General features: G+C 52.8%; 2 protein-coding genes across 2 annotated transcripts; both read left to right on the top strand.

Annotated features, from left to right (window-relative positions):
* Positions 1-14,653: 14,653 nt before the first annotated feature.
* CGCA056_v006855 (Uncharacterized protein) lies at positions 14,654-16,658 on the top strand (the record flags this gene model as incomplete). Its single annotated transcript, XM_037322104.1, has 6 exons — positions 14,654-14,779; positions 14,834-15,023; positions 15,078-15,551; positions 15,607-15,843; positions 15,892-16,500; positions 16,654-16,658. The coding sequence occupies 6 exons, from the start codon at positions 14,654-14,656 to the stop codon at positions 16,656-16,658; spliced, it is 1,641 nt and encodes a 546-aa protein (XP_037180477.1).
* Positions 16,659-20,311: 3,653 nt separating this feature from the next.
* Positions 20,312-20,482, top strand: CGCA056_v006854 (uncharacterized protein; the record flags this gene model as incomplete). Its single annotated transcript, XM_037322103.1, has 1 exon — positions 20,312-20,482. The coding sequence occupies one exon, from the start codon at positions 20,312-20,314 to the stop codon at positions 20,480-20,482; it is 171 nt and encodes a 56-aa protein (XP_037180476.1).
* Positions 20,483-21,022: the final 540 nt, after the last annotated feature.

The raw sequence follows: 21,022 nt of genomic DNA, 5'->3' as shown, positions 1-21,022 counted from the left end.
ACCTTATAAAAGCGTTGCATCAAACAATCCATTTGATAGAACTAGAATGCTTGTTGCCGTACACTTTCTTTCTAGATGCCTGTGTCAAATAAGCGTATAAGTTAGGCATCAAAAGCTGCTACATTCCATTCTCAGTCCTTGAATGCTTGTGTCCACCCGGGCACTCCCCGCCGTCCGTGAATATCTCCCGTTGGTTATACCGTTTGAATCCTCACAGCTCTTAGGTGATGACCCGTTTCTTCCTCTGTTAGCTTCAATGTCTTGGTGTTGGAGCTGAGAGCGTTCGGTAACTGACTTAGACACCGACACCTTAGAAAAGGCATTGGCGCGACCCGATTAAATGCTTCTGCCGGTGTTATTGAAAGTCAGATCTGGCTTTATGTGATGGATGGGCTTTCTCTGCAACTGCAGTCCCAGATCTGCGTGCTGCGCATGGCCGTCAACGAGAACATAGTTGACTTTGGCATATGCTTAAATGGAAGAGATTTATCCCGAGAAGATCTTTAGATTGAACATCAACCGATTTATCGGACTAGTCTATACTAGAGTTCGGTGGGAAAGCATACGGCAATGTCGAGTTTATTTGATCAAACCTACCGTTGTCGGTGCAACTGCCCTGATTTCGACAGAACTGGTACCTTCCATCATGTTCTGGCGACCATGAGGACGAGTATTTTCCTAAGTGTTTCGTCTTCATGGCCTCCCTTAATCCTTAGATACCAACGCTCAGGTGCACGTACGATTGAGGGCAATCATGGTGAATGAAACCGGACAAGGCGAAATATCATTCCAGGCAGATTTGAACAAGGCGATCGGTTGACTACCGTAATAGATGGAAACTGCGTTGCAACATCTAGTCTGCGCAGAGTTGAATGCAAGGATGCTAGAAAGGAGACACGATTCACATGATCGTACCCGCCAAAAAGGGGATGTCCGCGTCAGAGTCGAAACATATAAATTCAGGCCATCAGAGCCAACTCTTCCGGGCAGTTTGGATTACAAACAACACAAGGGAATCTCAAGTCCTTCCAGTTCGGTCCATCTCAGCTGAGTTCTTCTAGCCAGCCCGGGCGACGAATCATTCCTTCAGTAACAGGCTTGTCACATAACGATGGGTAGACAGCGTTCACTGCGTATTCAAAAATATAACCGGAGGAAAGAAAGTAATAGCAGAAGGCCGTCATCGACGGCAGGCAAACGTACGGTGAGGAGTCCGTCGGACTAGAGACGACCTTGCCGCGGGCTCGGGGTTTGTTCGCCCAACATTATGTTACTGGCGACGGAAATTCGAATTGCTTTGGCCCGAACAATACAAAGCCCAAAGTCAATTTAAATAATAACGCAAGATTTCTACAGGCAAGAAGCCGCCGGCTGTGTAACTTCAGATGCTGTCGCGCGGCCGGTCACACAACGGTGTTCGGATTAGGCATCCACCTCGTCCGCCTAGGGATTTCTAAGAAAATACGGGAGGCGCTAGAGGAGATGGTGGGACGTTCAGGTTCTCGCGATATCAATTCTCAGCAGCGGGATGAGTCAAAAGATGTCCGTTAATTTGGGATGCAGTGGTGGCTACGCGTGGGAGGAGAGCACAGTGGACAAGGAAAGCTCCACGAGCTTCAAGTAGAGGAGACCACGATAGGACATGAAGAGGAGCAATTCGTATCACGCAAGCTTCACAGACCACTTCTTACAAGGAGGAAACACGTTTCTGCATCAATAACAAGGCTTGCCCCACGAACAACTCGGCCTCGCCGACGAGGAGCTGGATTTCGGCGCGCTTCCGGCCTACCGAACACGATGTGAACAATCTCGAGACCGCCCAGCTTCCATAAACTAAAGTCTTCACACAGATCAATTCTAGTGCTTCAAGAAGAACCTCATATCGATCCGGCACAAGCCGAAAGAGAAGTGCAAAGATTTAGCCCCTGAGCGTTTGTTGTCGTCGGTATCACGGCCAGGACGCCCGAGGACCTCGCCCACGCCGCCAGGGCCACGATCTCGGGGCGATCACGCCTCTCGAGCCATCCAATACCACCATGTTTGTCTGTATGTGTCGATTCGATTCTTCTCCCCGCCACCTCCAACCCGTCTCCTTGTGTATGGCGTCGCAAAAGGGGGTTCGGTTCGAAGTCGAGGATATGTCGGATCGATGGACTCGAGGATTGGTCGTGTCGACAGGCCACTCAGTTAACGTCAAACAGGAGGTTTACCGTTTTGAGGCTGCTATGGTCTTTGGAGATGGCATACGGGACAGCTGGATAGTCGACGGCAGTTGGTATCGAACGCGGGCTCTACGATGATATCTAAGACGTCTCTGTGGAATCTGGATCTCGGTCAGCAGAGAAGGGCCCGTACAAGATGCCCTGGCCTTCAACTTCACATCAAGAAGGCGTTGAATTCTTCGACAGTACTGAATCGCAGGAGAAGACCGTGGGTGCTGATAACGTAGAGCTAGGAGTGAGGCGTACTGGAGCGCAGGTAGCCGGAGGGATCGTGACATCAGAGCGATCACTCACGATTCTCGGCCGCGGTATTCGACAAGCAACCGCGAGAAGAGATGAGGAATGAGCGAACAGATACATGGTTTCCAACAGCTGAATTGTTGAGGTCTAAGATTTTGCGTTCGCTATGGCCCCCCACGACCCGGAGACCGCTCCGACGCTCGCATTTACGCATCAAAATCAATCACATTTGCTTCACCCGCAAATCTTACGCCCGGCCTCCAATTTACCACGGCCGCAGGGCTCTTTGAATCAATTGCCTAGGAGAGCCATTTGTCGTGCTGAGCTTTTCAACAGCCGACGGCTGGCTTGTGCGACGTGCAGATTAGACCGGCAAATGTCGAACCCGTCCTGGTTCGCTGCCGTCCATCCAGAGCCAAAGAGCTCGACAGACGACACGCCGTGGCTAAAACGACGATCTGTGGCTTGCGGCCAGTGTCAGGGGCCATTGATAACCCTGAGTCTGGCCCTCATTACATCTCAGGTGACCGAGCTGATGACAATCTTCTGGGAGTCAGAGACTCTCTGCGGCAGGATTTGGAATGTGTCCTGCTCCATGACGCCTAGTCAACAGGAAACAGCCACATGACCTGAGGCAAAGAGGTATCCATGATACATCGGTACCCTTCTCCGCCTCTCGTTTCCAGCTCGTGAAGCCCCGAGTCTGGGCATCCCCGGCGCTCCATCATGCCCACTAGTAGCCTGTGTCCCCTCACGTTGGGACTTTTTGATGCCTTGACATGTCACAACATAATAGAGTAACAACTACGTCCAAATATGGGGTTTATAAAGTCTAGCGTCGCCGTTAATGCGTTCGGATCTCCCATATCGGGCGCACGTCTCCCATGGAACGCGATTGGTTTCCCCTGAAGCACTGGGGCAACACGCTGAGAAAGGACACGCCGTGCCAAAAACAGACATCGACCAAGACGCTATCAACTCGTTTCAATAAACACACTTGGCCTGTTACATCATGTCGAGTGTTGCAAAATTTTCGTCGCGGTTCCCCCTTTACGGCGTGGTGGGGGCGTGGTGCGTGGTCATTAATGACAGAGTTCTGGAGGCGGGGAGGGGGGGGGGGGTGTCAGGTCACCGACTTCGCTCTGTGGTCGGCCAAAACCACGAGCTCCTGTGGTTTTCGTGATACTCCGGAGACTTTTGGAGCATGGAGCGCTACAAAAAGCAAACGTGTCTTGTGGCGTGGTTGCTAAACGTCGCGAGAGTGTATCTCGTCGAACAAAAGGAACCCCAAAAGGCGCTAGCAAACGCTTCGGCCAGGAGAACCCTATCTTTGTTGAGCCCGGCCTTAGGCGAGGTGCTAAGGGCAAGGTGCAACTCGTTGGAAGGGCTTGCGTACTGTCAAAGTGGTCTCCGTTTGGCGGAACCAAACTTTACCCTTGTATCCAGTGGGAAACGCTTCATGGACGACCATGGTGCGTGCTAAAGCTTGTAGGATGTCATAATCATCACTGGCTGCTTGGGCCGTCAAATGAGGATTGGCGTGGTGCCGTTGGCCATCCTGCTGTGTCACCGCCTATGCTGTGTAACCCAGACGAAATATCTGCACCCCGAGTAATCCTGTAAGACGAAGGGCACGGATACGACCAAGGACAGGGACCAAAACATTCGTTCGTGTGAGATAGCGCACTTCTTGTATCGATATTCGTTATCTCTCCAAAAGGCCGAGACATGGAAATATTGTGGTTTTGAAGATAGCCGGAGAAGACCATGCTACTTGGTCCTCTTTGAGTACTCAAGTTCTGTATCGACATAAAGCAGTCAACTGACGAGCCGACGATAAACGGTCCAAATAGACTGGCGACTTCAGGCTCATTAACGAATTTGCAGACTGACTCTGTGTACGCCAAAACCCGGCAGAGTCTCCGTAACCATCGGACCGGCTTCGGGGGTCAGGACCTGGCCTGCGCCTGCTCGACTTTGGCCACAATACCATGCGGCTTACTTTTTGCAAGCATACCCAAACAAAGCAACGGTGTCCGTCAGGTCAAGATAGGATCACACGTCGGTCGTGCCGTTGAGGCTCCTCGAACCGCTCGGGCACTTTTATCCACATATTATTTGGACCCTGGCCACGCGTGACATGATAATGATGGTGGTAAAATAGCTATTCGCTTGTCGAACCGAATCTTCGCGATAGTCTCGGCCAGCCTTCCGAATATTCATATGTCTCCGAACTAGGTCTTTTTGCACCCGAACGTAGGAACGATGGGCGAGGATCAGAACACCGAGGACGACGACCAATGGTTTCGGGGAGATCTTGTCCAGAAAGCTTGCCACCTTCTAGTCGCTAAAAGCTCGATAGACGACCTGAGACTGGGGAGGTCGCGTACAGATGAGGAGGTGTCCTCGAAGTTTGCTGGGTGCGACTAATAAGCACAGCCCAACTCTTTCCTTTTCCGAGACATGCTGACAGGGAGGAAATGAGAGGAGACAGTCGAAACGAGAAGGGTCATGACGGAGCCTGACGGCTTTGCTGTTGCCCCTTTCCTCGTGGTCTGTGAGGGTCACTGGCCACTTGGTTGGTCCTGTTCGGAATTGGTGTTCCAGTGTTTGTCGGTGGCTCGACTTTGCCAGGGCGCGTTACCATTGCGGCGGTAAGTGAGCGGTGCAGGGCACCAACGGCCCCGCGCGTAACGCAAGCACATGGCCAAAGGCAGCCGAGCAGCGCTGAAGATTTGCCGAATTGCATACTGCGACCGTCATATGTGTTCAGACCCTGCTTCCTGAGCGACATCCGACTGATGAAAGTGCTTTTGATGTTCAATTAGAGTTGGAAGTCAAAAGTGAGCTAACACAGACGCGTTCATCCGAGTTGGAAGAGTGAGGTCAATCAAGCCGCTATGCCGCGCCGCGCCGTATCAAAGCGAGCACCCGGAGACACGGACATTGGACTAGCTTTTTGGCCCCAAGCACAAGCCAAGAACGCCCTTTGTCTGCGCTGCGAAATGAGAGGGTCCAGTCCGCGCCGCAAAACGTGAGCAGGGTGACCGGCAGGCAGCAAAATCCACGAAGTCAACCATCTGATGGCCCGCGTGCTCCGGAGTGACGAAAGAGAGGAGAAAATAGTAGTGGAGATAACTCCAACGGTGAGGTGAGGTGAGCTGTCAGACCGGGCTGTAGTAGGTACGGTTATAAGTGGGGAGAGCCGCCGGGGGGTCTGGGTCACAGGCGCAGTGCCAACGGCTTCTGGTGGGTTTACCCCAGTCGCCAGCTGATGTTGAGTGGCTGTATTGCCATATTCGTACGTACTTGATGTTGGTGACGGAACAGGACGCCCTGCCGTCCTGGTGGAGACGATGCACCTCGGCTTGCATGTCAGGGAATCGTCGACAATGCTGCGAATCACAGCGTTAGTTGAACATCAAGGGTAAGGGTTGGGATGGGGAAACGGTAGAGCAGAGAAACCAGGAACATTTGGATGTGAGAGATTCAGTTGGCGGAAGTCTTTGAGGATCCGCTTGAGCGCTCCCTGCGCATTTCAAAAGAAGCACTGGCTTGAGGGAATCTCGGCCACTGTCGCCGTCGCCCTTGCAGCCAAGGATCTCTAACAAGCAACAAGCGAGGAACTGAGTCAGAACCTTCACTGATCCCCGGCTTCTGCCCGCTGCATGCCTTGTACGGTGGTGTATCGCCTCGGCGGAACAATTCTGAAGAGGAACTATCAACCTTATGTGCCTCCCCCCCGTCGTAAGAGAGATAGAGAGAGACAGAGAGCTCACAGAAAGCCAGAGAATAGAGATGGTGGGAGGTGGAGGGTGCAATTAGCTGATGCAACCCCCCTCTTCTGGTCTGACAGCTTTCCTTGCCTGGCTGACACCCACAAGCTGATCGTCCCAGAGGCATGGTAGAAAGTCTTCTTCAGGCCTGTCGCTCCTTGCAGGCGGAACGGCGGAAGTCAATCAGAGAGGTCGAGACATGCAGTATGTTCTCCACGAGGCGTTCCCAGTAGGTTGACATGGCGAACCGGTGGTCTGCATACTATCCGCCCAGTGTACGGTGATGCCGCGGGTAGATATTGCAAGGGCACATCTGTCGCCCTTCATAGTAGAATAGTGCATCCACTGCGGAATGTACGAGAGATGGTGAGCGCTCTACCGCTAAGGCCAGCGCTATTCCGAGTAGGAGCCCTTCGATCCAAATCAGCGCATCATGCTTTTTTTCTTCTGGCCAACGCTCATTACGAAAAACAACATGGCTTTGAATCCAAGCGCAAGTGCGTCAGCAACAGGTTTTTGCCTGACGCTGAAGAGATAGTGTCACGCCAAAGCAATTATTGACCTGCCCTAAGCGGGCTCCTTGGCTGCAAGCGTATTATCCAGGTCGAAGCGAGGGTCAGGCAATGGAATTATCGCGCTTTTCTCGGCTGAACAAGTGCCGTCGAGAGGAAAAAGAAAGCATAAAACAGGTGGCTGTCAAACATTTTTGCTTTTTTTTTTTTTTTTTTTTTTTTTTTTTTTTTTTTTTTTTTTTTTTGGTTCTGATGGGCGCAAGTGGTGGGGTTTTGCACTGAGACGTCGAGTTTTCCCACTAACCAGATTGCCTCAGACATGCCTCTGGACCAAGAGGTGCATCTTACGCATTGGCCAGGACAAAAGCGATGTGGCCGACGGGCGTCCGCTCGAATGCTCTGGGTGACTCTGGAACATGCATAGATGCACTGCAAAGCCAAGCTTAGCGCGGTGGAGTTCAAGGTTTTTCCAGGCCGGCAGTTTTGGATCGATAGGATGTGACGATATCTTGCTTTTGCACTATTGTTCGAGACGAGCCGGTGCAATATGTGACAGAGTCGACGGCGGGCTTCTGTGTGGACCGCCCATGGCCGAAAGTGTGCGTGGTTGAGGGCCACTGACACGTTGGACCTGTCGAGACCAGTGGCTAAATGGTCCCTTGCTGGACCCCATTCCCACAGGCGGTTTTTTCCAGCAAGGCGACTTGGAAAGGCATCCGATTCTGTGCAGCCGTGTAGGAAGCAGCCTGCCGTGTGACTCGAATGCAGTCAGGCGTGTCGAAGACTAAGCCGGATTGCGTCGACAATCGAGGAGTCCCCAAGGGGTGCGGGTGCAGCTACATTATGAGCTAACAGACATCGGACTTTGACCAGGGCGAGGGCATGTAGGAAGAATACTTAGCATATGCAGAACATACAACATATTTTCGGTGTTGACCGTGAGCTCTGTGGTGTAGTCGGCAGTATCATCGTGTCGGGATTTGAACCAGCGGAAGCCAGCCAAAGAATTATTACATCGGGGAATGAAATCTCGACGCCGATGCAACCCCCGGGTCAACTGCATCCGCCAGCAACGAGGAGGAAAACATGAGCAGAGCAATGCTGCTCAACCAGCGAGATGCAGGGTTGATTATTTCGGCTGTCGGTGAGGTGGCAGCTGCGACAGCTCCTGTCGCTCTCGGCTGGGCTTGAAAAGTGTTCAGGTGCGATGACCCATTTGGACCAATCACATGTTGGCGATTTACCTTGAAGAACAAAAGGAAGGAGGTTCCGTCGGTAGATACCTAAGGTAACCTGAGGTAGGCAGGCAGGCACTCAGGGCTCGTCGAGGAAACAGCCCCTCGACTGGACTTTGGCAATCGCAGACTACACTACAGATACAGTCGAGCAACGAACGGAACAGATTACTCAATTCAGGAACTTACATATGCCAGTACCCGCATGGACGCTTGTGACAGTCCACCTACCTGCGAACAAAACGGCCCCGCTGCGCCTTGGAAACGGGACCATCAATCATTGGATTGCCATAATAGTAACGACAACACCACAATCCGCATGTCAGTATCCGTACGCAGCATGGCAGATCCAAACTAAAGGTCAGGTCATGTACTCGGAGGCGGGTAGCCGAATGCTCGGCAACAGGATGCTTGCTGCCCCAATACCAGTCCTGACCTGAGATATATGGGCCATCAACCAGGCTTTGATGGTCAGAGTTTTCGTCGTTTCTGAGCCGAGCATTCCGACTACCCCAAGGGACCAAAAATAAGGAACGGGGAGCGGGCTCCTCTGCCACTCGGCGACCGGCCCATCGGTGCAATGTCCGGGCCGTTCCTAGGCTGGGGGCACCTCGCGACCTGTTCAGACGACGTACACTAATTAAAACTTCTTTTGCACCGCGCGCACGATTCTCTAAAGACTGAGAGATGTCGAGTTTGAGTTAATGATCGCCTGTTCTCGATTTTGCGTGCATGCAGCCAAGGCACGTTGGACCGTTGAACACCTTCAGTGGCCGCGCGTTATCTCATGAAGGCGAGACATACAGGCCAGAATGCAACCCTTCGGGCTCAGTTCCGTATGTACGGATATAATCATCTGGAATGCTACGAGTTGGCATCAAAAGTCCGAGGCATGAACCACACGGGGGGTCTGCCAACCTATCAACGGCACTTTTGTCTTTCGTCATTGCTGTGCCGCATGTCAATGTTTGTTGGTGCAGTGTCCTTTGAGTGTTGCAGGCTGTTGGAAGGGAATGTCTCTTTCAGCTTCCAGCTTCCAGGTTGACGACGACCGGGACGAGAACACGGAAGACTCGCACTGCCATGTAACCCCCACCCTCGCGTCCTGGATAAGTCCCTGTAAAGCAGGCTCGTCTCCGAGCATCCCAGTTAGCTCCCACGCCCGATGATACTTCACGGCGGTCTTGTTTCTCTGGTACTGAGCCAATTTCAACGTTGATCCCGGGAAGGCTTTGCGGGCTCTCGGTCCCTGAACCTGACCTGACTTCGGCTGAGCGAGGAGGTGAGTAGCTTATCCCAGTCGCTGAGCAAGGTCTGTCCGACGCTGCTAGCTGCATCATCCATTTTCAGCGAGTGGGGAAGGCTGGGCGGCCGCGTTCCTTCTCCACCCAGAACGTGTCCCCAGGTCGAGGGAAGGGGGGGAAAAAAGAAAGAAAAAAAAGCAAAAAGCCATCGAAGCAAACACCTTAGGTGACTGGGTACGTATCTCACTGGGTTTCCTCCAAATCCCCACCATTTTATCCGAGTTCATGATCGTCGTCAAACCGTTCCTTCCTCGGCACCTTGCGCATCGCCGGATGCGGCAATAGCATCAGCATCAGCAGCAGTGCCTGGGTGCTGCTGCGACAATGCAGAGCGCCATCTGGCAACGCCTTTCTGTTCCCTTCATCACTGATCTCTCTATCAGTGCTCTGTATCACTGTCATCCTCATCATAATCATCATCGCCCCGATACCCATGTCGACTCCATTTTCATCCCGTCCACCACGGGACTCCCACTCCACGAGGAGGTGCAGATACCCACGTACAACGGGTGGTGGACATGGAATGCGACGGCATGGCATGGGAGTTCAGCAAGCATCACACATACCCAATTCCAGCATCAGATATGGTACAAATACCCTCTTCGCAGTATGGATACCTGCGACACGGTGCGAAAACGACGCAGAACGGATGCAAAAGCACCAGCGGCAGCAACACAAGATGCCGTCGGGTGCTCTGCATCCCCTTCCTGATCCTCATGCACTGCTCCCACCACCACCACCGCCGCCGCCGCAGCCACTGCATCGCACGCTTTGCAGGTCGGGTTCGGGCATGGTCAGCCGCCAACCACCCTGGAATACCTAGCAAGCAAACACGCCTTCCTTGGCTTCCAAACGTTTCTTGCATTCCTGCGCCCTGGTCCGACATGGGCACCGAGCCGTTGAACTTTCATTCCACTCACCTGTCCACGAAAACTCCCCACATCGTCACTTGTGAGGATGACGGAGACTAGCAACCTTTCTTCTCGTCTCGTTCACCACTCTATCGACACGGTCCAGACGGGTCCTTGGGTTACTGACGCACCACTCAATCGACTCTTTGATGCACAACTATTACAGCGGTCTGCACCTCACCACCCGCTGGTCTGATCTGGCGTCCTTATGCATACGGCAACATGTTGTCTACCGTTTCCTGCTCAGTTGTGCCCATGTTTCCTTTTATTTCTTGTTCTAAAAGCTGACGGCTCGACAAGTACATACGCCTAACCAAATTCTGGCCGTCCAGTCGATTGGACGCCTCCAAAGATGCGAGGGGACGCCAGGGGAATCCGCCAAAAGGACAATCCCCGTTCGGAACCCATCCCCGACCACGCCATGCTTGGTTTTGATCCGCTTCACTCTGCAAGCTTCATCCCATCTTGCGGCCCCAGCGTCACCACCCGGTCTGCCCATCATGAACGATCTGCCACTTAACACTGCAATTCAGATTACATCGGCGTCGGCTGCTGGCTAGAAAAAAATCGGCATTCTAGTCTGAGCCACCTCTTTTCAGAGCCTTTCCATAGTGCCGACCTCTGAAAGCATCTGGACTCTTGCTGGCTTAGATGTGTGGATGCCCGTCACCACCAAACGGCGCGAAAGCTCAGTTGGTGCCATGTTGTGCATTTGGCCATGGGGCATTGGGTCCCATCAAAATTTGTTTGCTTGCCAGTCAACGTACTAACTTCCGTGCCGTACCGCTTCCCGCCGCTGGCCCTGGACTGTCAGGAAAAAACTTGCGCCCGACGCTCACGGACTGAGACGGCCCTGCCAACCTGGCCCCCGCCCGCCTCCGTCGACAAGCAAGGGGTAACCTAACCGCTAATAACGGAGACGGCGTCGAGGTTTCCAACAAGAAAGTCCCGCCCTCACACACAAGTCCGCTCAACTCGTTGGACGGCGCGCCCGGTGCCTGCGGTATTCGCTTTTCGAAGCCAGCAAATTCACGCCACCTACTTGTCAACTCAGTCGTGAGTGCCCGCACTTCTCCGAAGAGCACCAACCCCAGCTAAGTAGGAATTCACAGTCGAGAAGCTTCACTCGGGTGAGTATCACAGCTTTTTCGCTACCAGGGCCTCCGCGATAGATGAACGGGTATGCTTTGAGTCATGGACACATCTTCCCGCCGCGGGACGGTCACCCATTCCCACTATTTATTCTATCACCGACTCGCCCGCAAACCCACGCCTAGTGAAACGTCCTTCAAATGGACCGTAGCAAGCAGTCATTGATTTGCTACGATCGGCTGGAAAGTCGATCGACCAATTGATGGGACTGTTCTCAAATCGAATGCCAGGGCCGAACCACGAGCTGTCTCTTCTATCCACCCATCTAGATCAAACGAGGAGCAAACGGATGCAAAAGCTAGTATATCACATCAGTGTTGACGGCACACAGCACCCGAGCCCCTCGCTATTTTTCCTGCGCACCGAATCTATCCCATCACTGCCGGCCACATGCAAATCAGAGAGACTGGCCGGACATGGTTCTTGGACCAACGGTTGCAACCCACCAGGGCCCCTCGCAGGCGCCATGCTGTTCATGATACCTGCGATACGGTTATCCTGGAAGCCTCCCCCAGCGTACTTCACGGCATTCTCAGCGTGCAGCGCCGCGGGAAAAAAGAAAGCCCCGGGAGACAGTACGGCCTTGAAAATGATGCAATCAGTGCTCCTGGTGCAGCCAATATCATGTAATTACGGCCCCGTATGGCTGGCGAGGCTCTTGCCGACCGATGCGCCGTTCAGCCCGGCCCACCGTTGTCTCACTTTGACCCCTGCTCGTCGACATGGGACCTCTCCCACACCTTCATGCACTCACACAATTTGTGATTTTTTACTCGCTTTTATTCGATGGCACCCTCACCACTGCAGAAATACTCTGTACCAGCTTACGGTTCAACAAACCCGCACAAATGCCTGCCTGAACCCTCAGCAAACGCGTTGCCGGACACAGTGGTCACTATACGGAAGCAAACCACACATACAGGGCCATAGGCTGCAGCTTGAGTCCGGTTCGTGGGGTTTTGTAGGGAGGTTGGCGATTCGAAGCTGTCTGCACAGAGCACGAGAAGAAGTAAGCAAAGTGCGACACGAGTATTGAGAAGAAGCGTCTTTATGAGTTGCCAGATGTCAGGTCCGATGCCCGATCAGGACCTTTGACTGGCGGTGCTCATTGCGGCATTCCTCGGTATGCTCATGGCGGGGAGCCTTGGGGGAACGGCCAGGGCCAAGAGGATCGCCCGCTACGAGACTGGTGCCCAGTGACAGCGCATGACGGGCTTTTCTACGCAGTGGAGGAAAGCGACGAAAGGCCCCCTACTCCGTTGGACCAGAGTTTCTGGCCCCTTTTGGCCAGGTACAGCCCATGTATGCGCAGACATGCGTACAGTACTGCTTAGTACTGTACATGGTAGACCTTGTCCGCAGTAGCGCAAACACCACAAGAGCCTGGGGGTGTGGGCGACCTCACCTGCAGGCCACATATTGGGACGCCGAGCTGCGGCATTGGATGGTGGTGTTTGGGAGGGACATGGAGCTCTCCCTCCCTCCCCTCCCGACGGGCACCTGCCATACCTTATCAAGATGGCAGACTAGGGGGGGGGGGGGGCCAAATGTATTCGTTTCCCCTGGCAGTGCTTCATAAGTACCTCAACTACAGTCCACCACACCCGAAGGGGCACCTGAGAAGCCTTTTCCCTCTTCTCCACAGCTGTCAGTCTCTCCCCGGAAGACTTGTCGTCCTGCTTCAGGCCTGTGTCCGTCCGTTTTCTCTCTCAGACCGACCGATTTACTTGACCCTTCATCTGGCCTTCTCTCAGACGCCAGTGCTTCGGCTCACCACATTTCCAGTTTCTCCTGCTCACCAGCTACCAGAAGCTGAAGGAGGGTAGGAAGCTCAAGTTGACTAGACTAGGGTCTTTCCTGGGTCCCAGCTTCCTGCCGCTTTGCTTGTCCTTGTTTCTACAACTGCGGATGCCGGTCTCGCTGCCCCTCGACCTCAAGTCATTTGCGGCCTCGTTATCCACCCCTCGCTTGCGGGAAGTGCTTCTCGCCCGCACTCCCCAGTCCGCTGTCACATACCGCAGCAACAATCGAGATATACTAAGAAGCCCTAACTCAGATCATTACGAAAGTACTGGATCCGTCGACAAGCTCAACCCGCCTCCGCCTCGCAGACCCATCCTCAAAGCTCCACCTCAGCCCGCGAGCCTTGACCTCATCTAGGGCCCTCACCCTCCAGCCGGTGGTCATTGGCTCTTTTTCCCTTTCTCTGTTTCCTTCCCGAAGGCAGCCGTATTCGTTTTCTTTGTTTCGTCCTTGCTCGGGGAAGCAAACGCGTGCTGTCGGCAGTCCACCAATCCCTCTCACTTATCAACTCCTCTCCTGGTCTACCACTTTGTCCCCGAGACATTGCGTGGAGAGTTGCTCTAAGACAGACCGCGAACCAGTGGAGAGGTTTCCCCCCGATGTCTCAAGTCATCTTGGAAACAAAGAGGACTTTGAGGTCCATCCTGGTGTCCAGTTTCGCGAGCTGATAGATCTGTGTGAACCACCCGAACCCGCCTTCTTCGCCAACTTCCTCCTCAAACACAGTATCGTCCTGGACAGGTCACATCACGTCTTCTTTGTCGTTAGGTCCGTTCGCTGGTCCGCCAATTTCGTCTTCTCATCCGCGACACATTATCTGGTGTTTTCTCTGCTGCCAGCTCAGCGTTTGGTTGCTATCCGCCCGCCAACCGCGACGATCCCAGGCAGGATCCCGTTGCGTCTCCTGACACCCGGATCTGCTCAATACATCACAACAGGCTCGCCCTGGCCAGAACAAGCCTAGCATCTTGCCGCTCGACTCTGCAATATCTAGTCAGCGACCCGCCCGCCGTACAAACATCGGAACAAGTCGCGTCTCTGCTGCATCTACCCTCGCGCATACGGTCTGACACGCCACTCTCAAGTCTCAACGACCTGCATCCTGCATTAGGTTTGAACGTTCTTCGAACCACATTCATCCCTCGTGTGCTGCGTTCTTTGAGCACTGGTCAATTGCATTGATATCTGAGCTTCGTACGCTCTCTCAAGCACAGGCTTCTGTCCTACAACAGTCATCTCTCAGAAGCTCCGCCTCTTGCGGCGTCGACGTGAGATGCCCGGCTACCGCTGCCTTCATGTCAACCTTGTCTAACGCTCGCACAGTTGCACATCGTATTCGTCTTTCTACCTTCTGTATCTGGTTGGCAACGTTACACCTTGAATCGAAGTCGACCTCGACAGCCTCTTAAGACTCTTCAAACGACACATCAAGCTTGCACGCTCAGATCTTGGATGCTACTTTCCTGCCAGTCATACTGACGCCGGTTGTGCCATCACCATGGTCCGCGACTATCCCCGGGATACTTTCCCTCGGCAATGGCATCAGGAGCGGCATCCTGCCGACCCTCCGCCAGGGCTTCATGACATTAGCCATACCCAAGCGGCCGACGCTCGTAGGCCGATCGTAAGTGAGCCATGAGAATGAATGACTGTATCTAGCGTCTAACAGAGGTTATAGGACATTGGAAAGGCATTGAGGGATCATTGCAATATCCCGGCTAGGCATTACTTCGTTGCTGCTGTCCTGGATGATGGTAGCACGCAGACTTTCAGCAACATTCCATTGGGAGGACGGAACCAGCCAAATCCTTCCAACAAATTTTTCGGCATGAAGGCGTTTGTTCGGCATATCCAAGGCGTCGACGCTGGTACCTATCACATTCCTCCACGCAAGGTCGAGTTTTCGCTGACACGATGCACAGTTCCAAGCCCTATGCATGACGATTCCGAATTCAGCCTCGAGAGTGATTACCACCAGTTCGGAGGCGGCTATGGGCATCGATCACAAGACCGTCGCCGACAAGTTGGTGACATGTACGACGAGAACGGCTACAAAACCCGCAAGAGGCATCGAGGCGGCATGGGAGGATCCTACCGAAGGCAGGTCGACGACGACGACGATGTGGTAGTGTCACAGGCAAACCCAACGAGGAATCTCAGAGTCGGCAACGACAAGGATGTGTGGGACTTCTACGAGCAACGTTTCAAGAACTGCCAGCAGACGGCTTGCAAACTCATCGCTAAAGCCTGGGTGAAGGTCGTCGAGCCAAAGAAGCAAACGAATCACCCGTATACTGGCCAGGACGAAAAGGCCCCCGACTGGTGGCCGAAGCCATGGGGTCCTACGAAGGAGGAGAAGGTCCGCCACAAGGAGCCCGATCATCTCTACAAAAGAGGTAATTTGCCATGTATGGGACAATTCTGTTTGACAAATGCTAACACATAGGTCAGAGCGTGTCCATTTACTGTGCCACATCCTCCGCATGATCGTAGAGCCCCCTGAGAACCAGCATCCCGCCATCTTGAAGATGAACTTGAACGTGCAGAAGCTCGAGGATGCCACGACCGAGGCAATGTCAGCATTCTTTTCGGACAAAGAAAACAAGGCCAATGCAAAGAAGAAGCCTTATCTCGACGAGATCTTCAAAGTTGCCAAGCACGAAGAAAGATACAAGAGAAACGAGATCGGTAAGTGTTGTTTCGTGTTGAAGTGGCTTACATACTAACGTGAATTAGATGGCGACTCATATGTCCATGTTATGTCAGAAGACAAATTCCCAGAGAGCTATCCATCTGACACGGAAGACAACGGCTTCGTGAAGGAGGAGGATGAGCACCACCCCTCCATAACATCAAGCACATCGCCGTCAAAGACAGGAGCACCACACGACCTTTTGCACGCGTCGAGTAGCGACCACAGCCCAGCCGGGGCCCTTCCCAGCGGCGCCTACATGAACGAAATGCCGCTGCGTGGACAACAGTACTCAACCCAAATGCTCCCCTCAAACATCCACCCCGATCATCATTTCGTGGAGGGCAGCAACATTCACCCGCCTGGCGGTCTTCTGCCACAGGACTTGGTGCCGCCTCCCCATGATCCCCATCGTCGGTCATCTATGTACACGTCTCCCAACGAATATCCAACCGCCGCCCCCACCGGGATGTACACTCAGCCTTGGCAGGGGGGATCAACTGCCCCCAATGGCGCATCTGTGTATTCCTTCACGGCGCAACAGCCGGGTCCTGCTCCGGGACACTTTGGCAATCACAGTGTTCCTTTGGCACAGAATCAGTACGTGCCTTCGCCCTACGATGGGATGCCGAGAGGTGGCTTCGATCAGGGCAGTATGTTTCGGTCCGTAAGCACAAGTCAGACACCCGTTCAGAATTCTCAAGGGTTTTCTGGGTATAGTCTACCGACCGACACACGAGGCCTACCCGGCTCAGGCGGAAAGCCAGACTCTATTGGTCGCGGGCAGATGCATTGACGGCCACCAGCATGAAGACCCCTATCTGCAGCTCGCCCCTCGATCACGGCTGGAACCCACAGAACGGCTCAACACTCGACAGAAGGATTCAAGAGGCGAGAGAAGTCTGCTGTCGTGACTCGCTTTGAGATCCAGGGGGGACATCACCGAAGGACCACCAAAAAGTTCAAAAAGACAACAACTGGTCATCCCTCCAACAGCCGTATCGCGAATCCGACAGACGCAACATGAATCTGTCTGCAGACTCTCGAGCTTTTCGTACAAGACTTCGCAATGGAACAATCAGAACGACAAAGATATGGCGTGGCTAGTGTCTGTTCTTGCTTTTTACGACTTGAATTTTCCATAACGAGGGGCATTTTTTGTTTTTAATCTCATCCGCGGCTCTCGAAAAGTTACATCAGCATTCCGAGCACTACAGCAGGCGGCAGCAGTATCAGCACAGGCAAACATCGCAGCAGGGGGGAAAGTTTGTTTTCACGTTTGTTTTCACGTTTGTTTTCAATGGGAATGAATGCCTTCCCAGGGGTGTTCAGAAAAGGCCCCTGATTTTTCAACCTTTTACCACGCTGGAGTCCATTTACGGAAAGTTGAGGCAAGATTTCTCATACAAATTACTGGCGGCTCTTCTGTGCTTGGGCGTCGGACCTTACGCTATCATGACACCACGCTTTTTTTCCATCTTTGGCTATTCTTTTCAACATCCTCGAGCATCAGCAAACACGGATTACCGGCTCAGGACGCAGCACAGTTGGACGGGCAACGATGGAATTGCCACTTTTCATTTTCTCCTTTTGGCGATACCGCTGGCCCAGGCCGTTTGTTTTTTGCTTTTATGGCCCTACACGATAGGGAAGCTGGAGAATTCAAGATACAGGGGGGTTCGGCACGGAAAGAAGGCGCAGATGAGAAGGAGAGGCTTGCCATTGCTGGAGATGGAGTATATTGGAATTGTTGCTTGGAACCGACCGTTACGTGGTTGGCGGGAAACGGAAAGGGAGCGAAGAAAAACGAAAATTGGTCTGCAAAGTAGGGAGGAAGGAAGGAAGGAGCCTGACATGTCAGGGCGGCTTGACCGTTGGCCAACCCAAACTGCGCTTTCAAGCGGCCGTGGAAATTGGGAGTTTTCTAGGACCCTTTGCGGTTCAGTCATGACAATTTGCTTGTAATGAAGGGCCGCTACAGATAGGAGATAATGAGGGCAGTCTGCTCGAAACATGTTTTTGTGAGAGGTCAGAATTAAGTACGGAGTATGCAACGTTTTCATTTCCCTCTCTTTGCCACGCATGTCTCAGTCCGTCAGCCTCATCGAATTCCAACGTCAATGAGGCTCACACTCAGCCTCAGCCGCTTGCGGTTCCCAAGATCAACGACACGATCTTCACTTAGCGTGGCCCAATGTGCAGATGGGAGAGAACAAAAAACCTCCGAGGTGGCCAAAAATATATGACTATATTTCCGTCCAATCGGCAATCTTCCAAGAAACCTGCCACGCCTGCTTTGTCTCTCCCACTGGGAGGACAGTCCCAATTCCCACTGTATTCAGGGTCCTTCGGCAAGGGGAGGGGGGCACACACCCGGCCGTGCATACAGATGACAATCTGACAGGTAACGGACGGGAAGCGAGAGTGTGGGATGTGCGAGAGGGAAAGGACTGCGTGCGGAGGGGGGTGGTGGGATGATGATGGGCGCCGGGGGGAGGAGAGGACGACGGGGAGGACGCGGGCGCTACTGCGAACAGAATGTTGGCATGTTTAGTCGTATCCCGGTAGCCTGGGTCCCGTAAAAAAACTAGAAGTGACCCTTTTTTTCCCTTACTGCTCGGGGAGTAATTTTGACGTGTCGGATGTCAGTTGGACCCCACCGAGAAGGAGGGTAGGGTGCGGCGTTGGTCTTTCCGTTGTGTGGTTCCGTGTCGTTTTTTCGTCTCCGGCCGCACGGCGAAGGTGATAAAAAAGTGGCACCCCGGTCACCGGTGCCCCGCAGACCGGTGAAGAAGTGGATCCGCCCTCCGGCCAGTCACCGGTCGAGGCGTACCACACCTTTTTGGGGGGTAGTCGTTCTTTGTTTGACGGGAAACGGACTGCCCTGCGAAAGAAGCACACGCCCCTCCACGAACACGATCCTTGTGGGTTTTATGTTCTCTATTTTTTCCTGCTTGTTTGATGGATGACCACCACCACCCTCGTGCTTTCTTTTCTTTTTCCTCGAGGAATTTGGGTGTTGTTGTCGTGTGGTTTGAAGGGAGGGGGGCGCTACTGGCACGGCCCGAGGATCGCTGCAGATTGTCGTTGGCTGGGTTCGGTTTTCGATGCGTCGGTTCTCTTGTTTTCCCACTTGAAGCACGCACACTCCCCCCCACTCACACGTTCTTTGCTGTCAGGTTGATCTCTTCTGTTTGACAGGTGAGAATGGACATATGACATGGTTTAATATCTTGTTTCTCATGGGAGGGGGGAGGGGGATGATGTAGAGGTACTTTGGCGGGTTGAGCCCCTGGTTTTGTGTGGGAGATGGTGGGAAATGGTGGTGACGTGGGTTGGAGTCCGTTTCTGATCCAAATCAAAGATTGCTGCTGCGTCTTCTAAATTCTGTTTCTGAAGAGTTGTTCAATCCGACCTTGGTTTACCGAAGTTGCTCGCCTCAGGTCTTTGGTTGCGGTATTGGGTTGTGTGAATAACATGGATTGGATAATCGAGTATTCGATTTTGTGAGAAAAAGAGAAATAAACCCAACTCAAAGCTGAGAGAAAATAAGAATGTCCCAGTCGAAGATTAGAGGAGTCAAACAAATCAATCAGCCCTTCGTGCCGGGCTGGCAATTCAGACCTTGCTGCCAATGATGCATGTCATCACACAAGGCTGTGCCCCTTCCCGGCGTTCACCCAGCTTACGAGGCCATGTTCATTGCCGCTACCAGATCCGGCAGGGGAATTTACACCAGAAACAAACAAATGATAAAGGCGAGGTTGTGATCCAAACAACAGGTGATGGGTCGTCATTCTTCGCCACGTCAGTTCAAAAATAGCCCGGGACGTTGTTTGCTGATTATGCATGAGTATTCACCCCCTATGCAGGCAAAAGGGAGGCTGTGACAAATCGAGTTCCCACTCAAGTGAGTACAAACTGCATGATTCTCGCCGGCCGAGTCGCAGCATCTGGATCCGAACCCGATGACCCGACATGTTCGGGACACCCGAAAGGGCCTTTGCAGTCGGTTGTATCGCCGTATGGACGGCGTGCATGTCCAGTGGTCCGCGGTTGCGATGTAGTGCCTTTTCGGATACTCGTATGACTGATGGCAGAGACCCCGGTCCTCCATGGTGGTCTTGAGGGTTGCAGACCTAATGGGAAAGGGCGACTTAATGAGGTGATGCATGGACGTTACGTCGCCACATTCTACGATTCGCCTGTTGAATTACGAGAGGGTCAACGGAGAAGCTTGCACACTGCTTTCCTATAGCCGTGGAAGTGAAGGACATTTGTTGGAACTGATCCAAAAACCAACACACCAGATCAGGAGCAGCCCCTATCACGGGCTATCGTTTAGCACATTCCATTATAAAAGCCAAAAAGTCTTGACCAAATCATACATCCTTTCAAAACACGAATTCACCGAAATGACTGGCGTTGTTCAACGAGAACAACCAAAACACTCCGGGTCCGTCTATGCAAGTGATATTCTGTCCGCAGGAGGCAAAGACCGAGCTTGAATTCAACGATGCTCTCCGTCACTTGTACCCTGCGTTTATTGCCGATGAAATCGCAAGACAAAGAAAAGATGACTATTTCTTGTACACATCGACGTCAAACTTATGTTTTACCGTATGTGAAAACTGACCAGCCCTTGGGAATAACGACACCGAGATCATGGTTAATACTGCTGATCCGAGAAAATACCTAGGTTCAGCGCATCGTGCAAGGACCGAACCAATTGATTCAAAGTATGCATGCGTTGAAGTGGTCGTAACCTGGTGTCTGTTTAAAATGTTTAACTGGCTTGCACATGACGTCGGAACTCGAGGAAACAGCCCCCCAGAATCCGCTGTGGTTGAATTGGGAGTGATGAGTAATGAGTTCACCCTTGAAATTAGATATGGCACGGCTTGACAGACGTGTATGTACGTCTTTTCTCGACCTGTCTTGACACGGCGAGATTGAGAAATACTCCAAGAAGAACAGGGTTCTAGAAATACGAATATTCTTACCCAATAGAGAGCGCTGCATAGCCTTCATACTCTAGTCTCGCTGGATTCGAAGAGATTTCACATCTCAGTGATCAACAGAAACTTCCGGACGCAAAAGCCGTTTCTTCCCGGAACCAGAAACTATGAGGCTCAACGGCAAATTAATATAACATACTGTAATGAGCGTCCAGAC

The sequence above is a fragment of the Colletotrichum aenigma genome, assembly GCF_013390185.1.
Source record: "Colletotrichum aenigma strain Cg56 chromosome Unknown KSG_Cg56_contig04, whole genome shotgun sequence".
In the NCBI taxonomy this organism is placed as follows: Eukaryota; Fungi; Ascomycota; class Sordariomycetes; order Glomerellales; family Glomerellaceae; genus Colletotrichum; species Colletotrichum aenigma.
The sequence above is the reverse complement of the archived record's forward strand: the minus strand, read 5'-3'. Positions and strand labels throughout refer to the sequence as shown.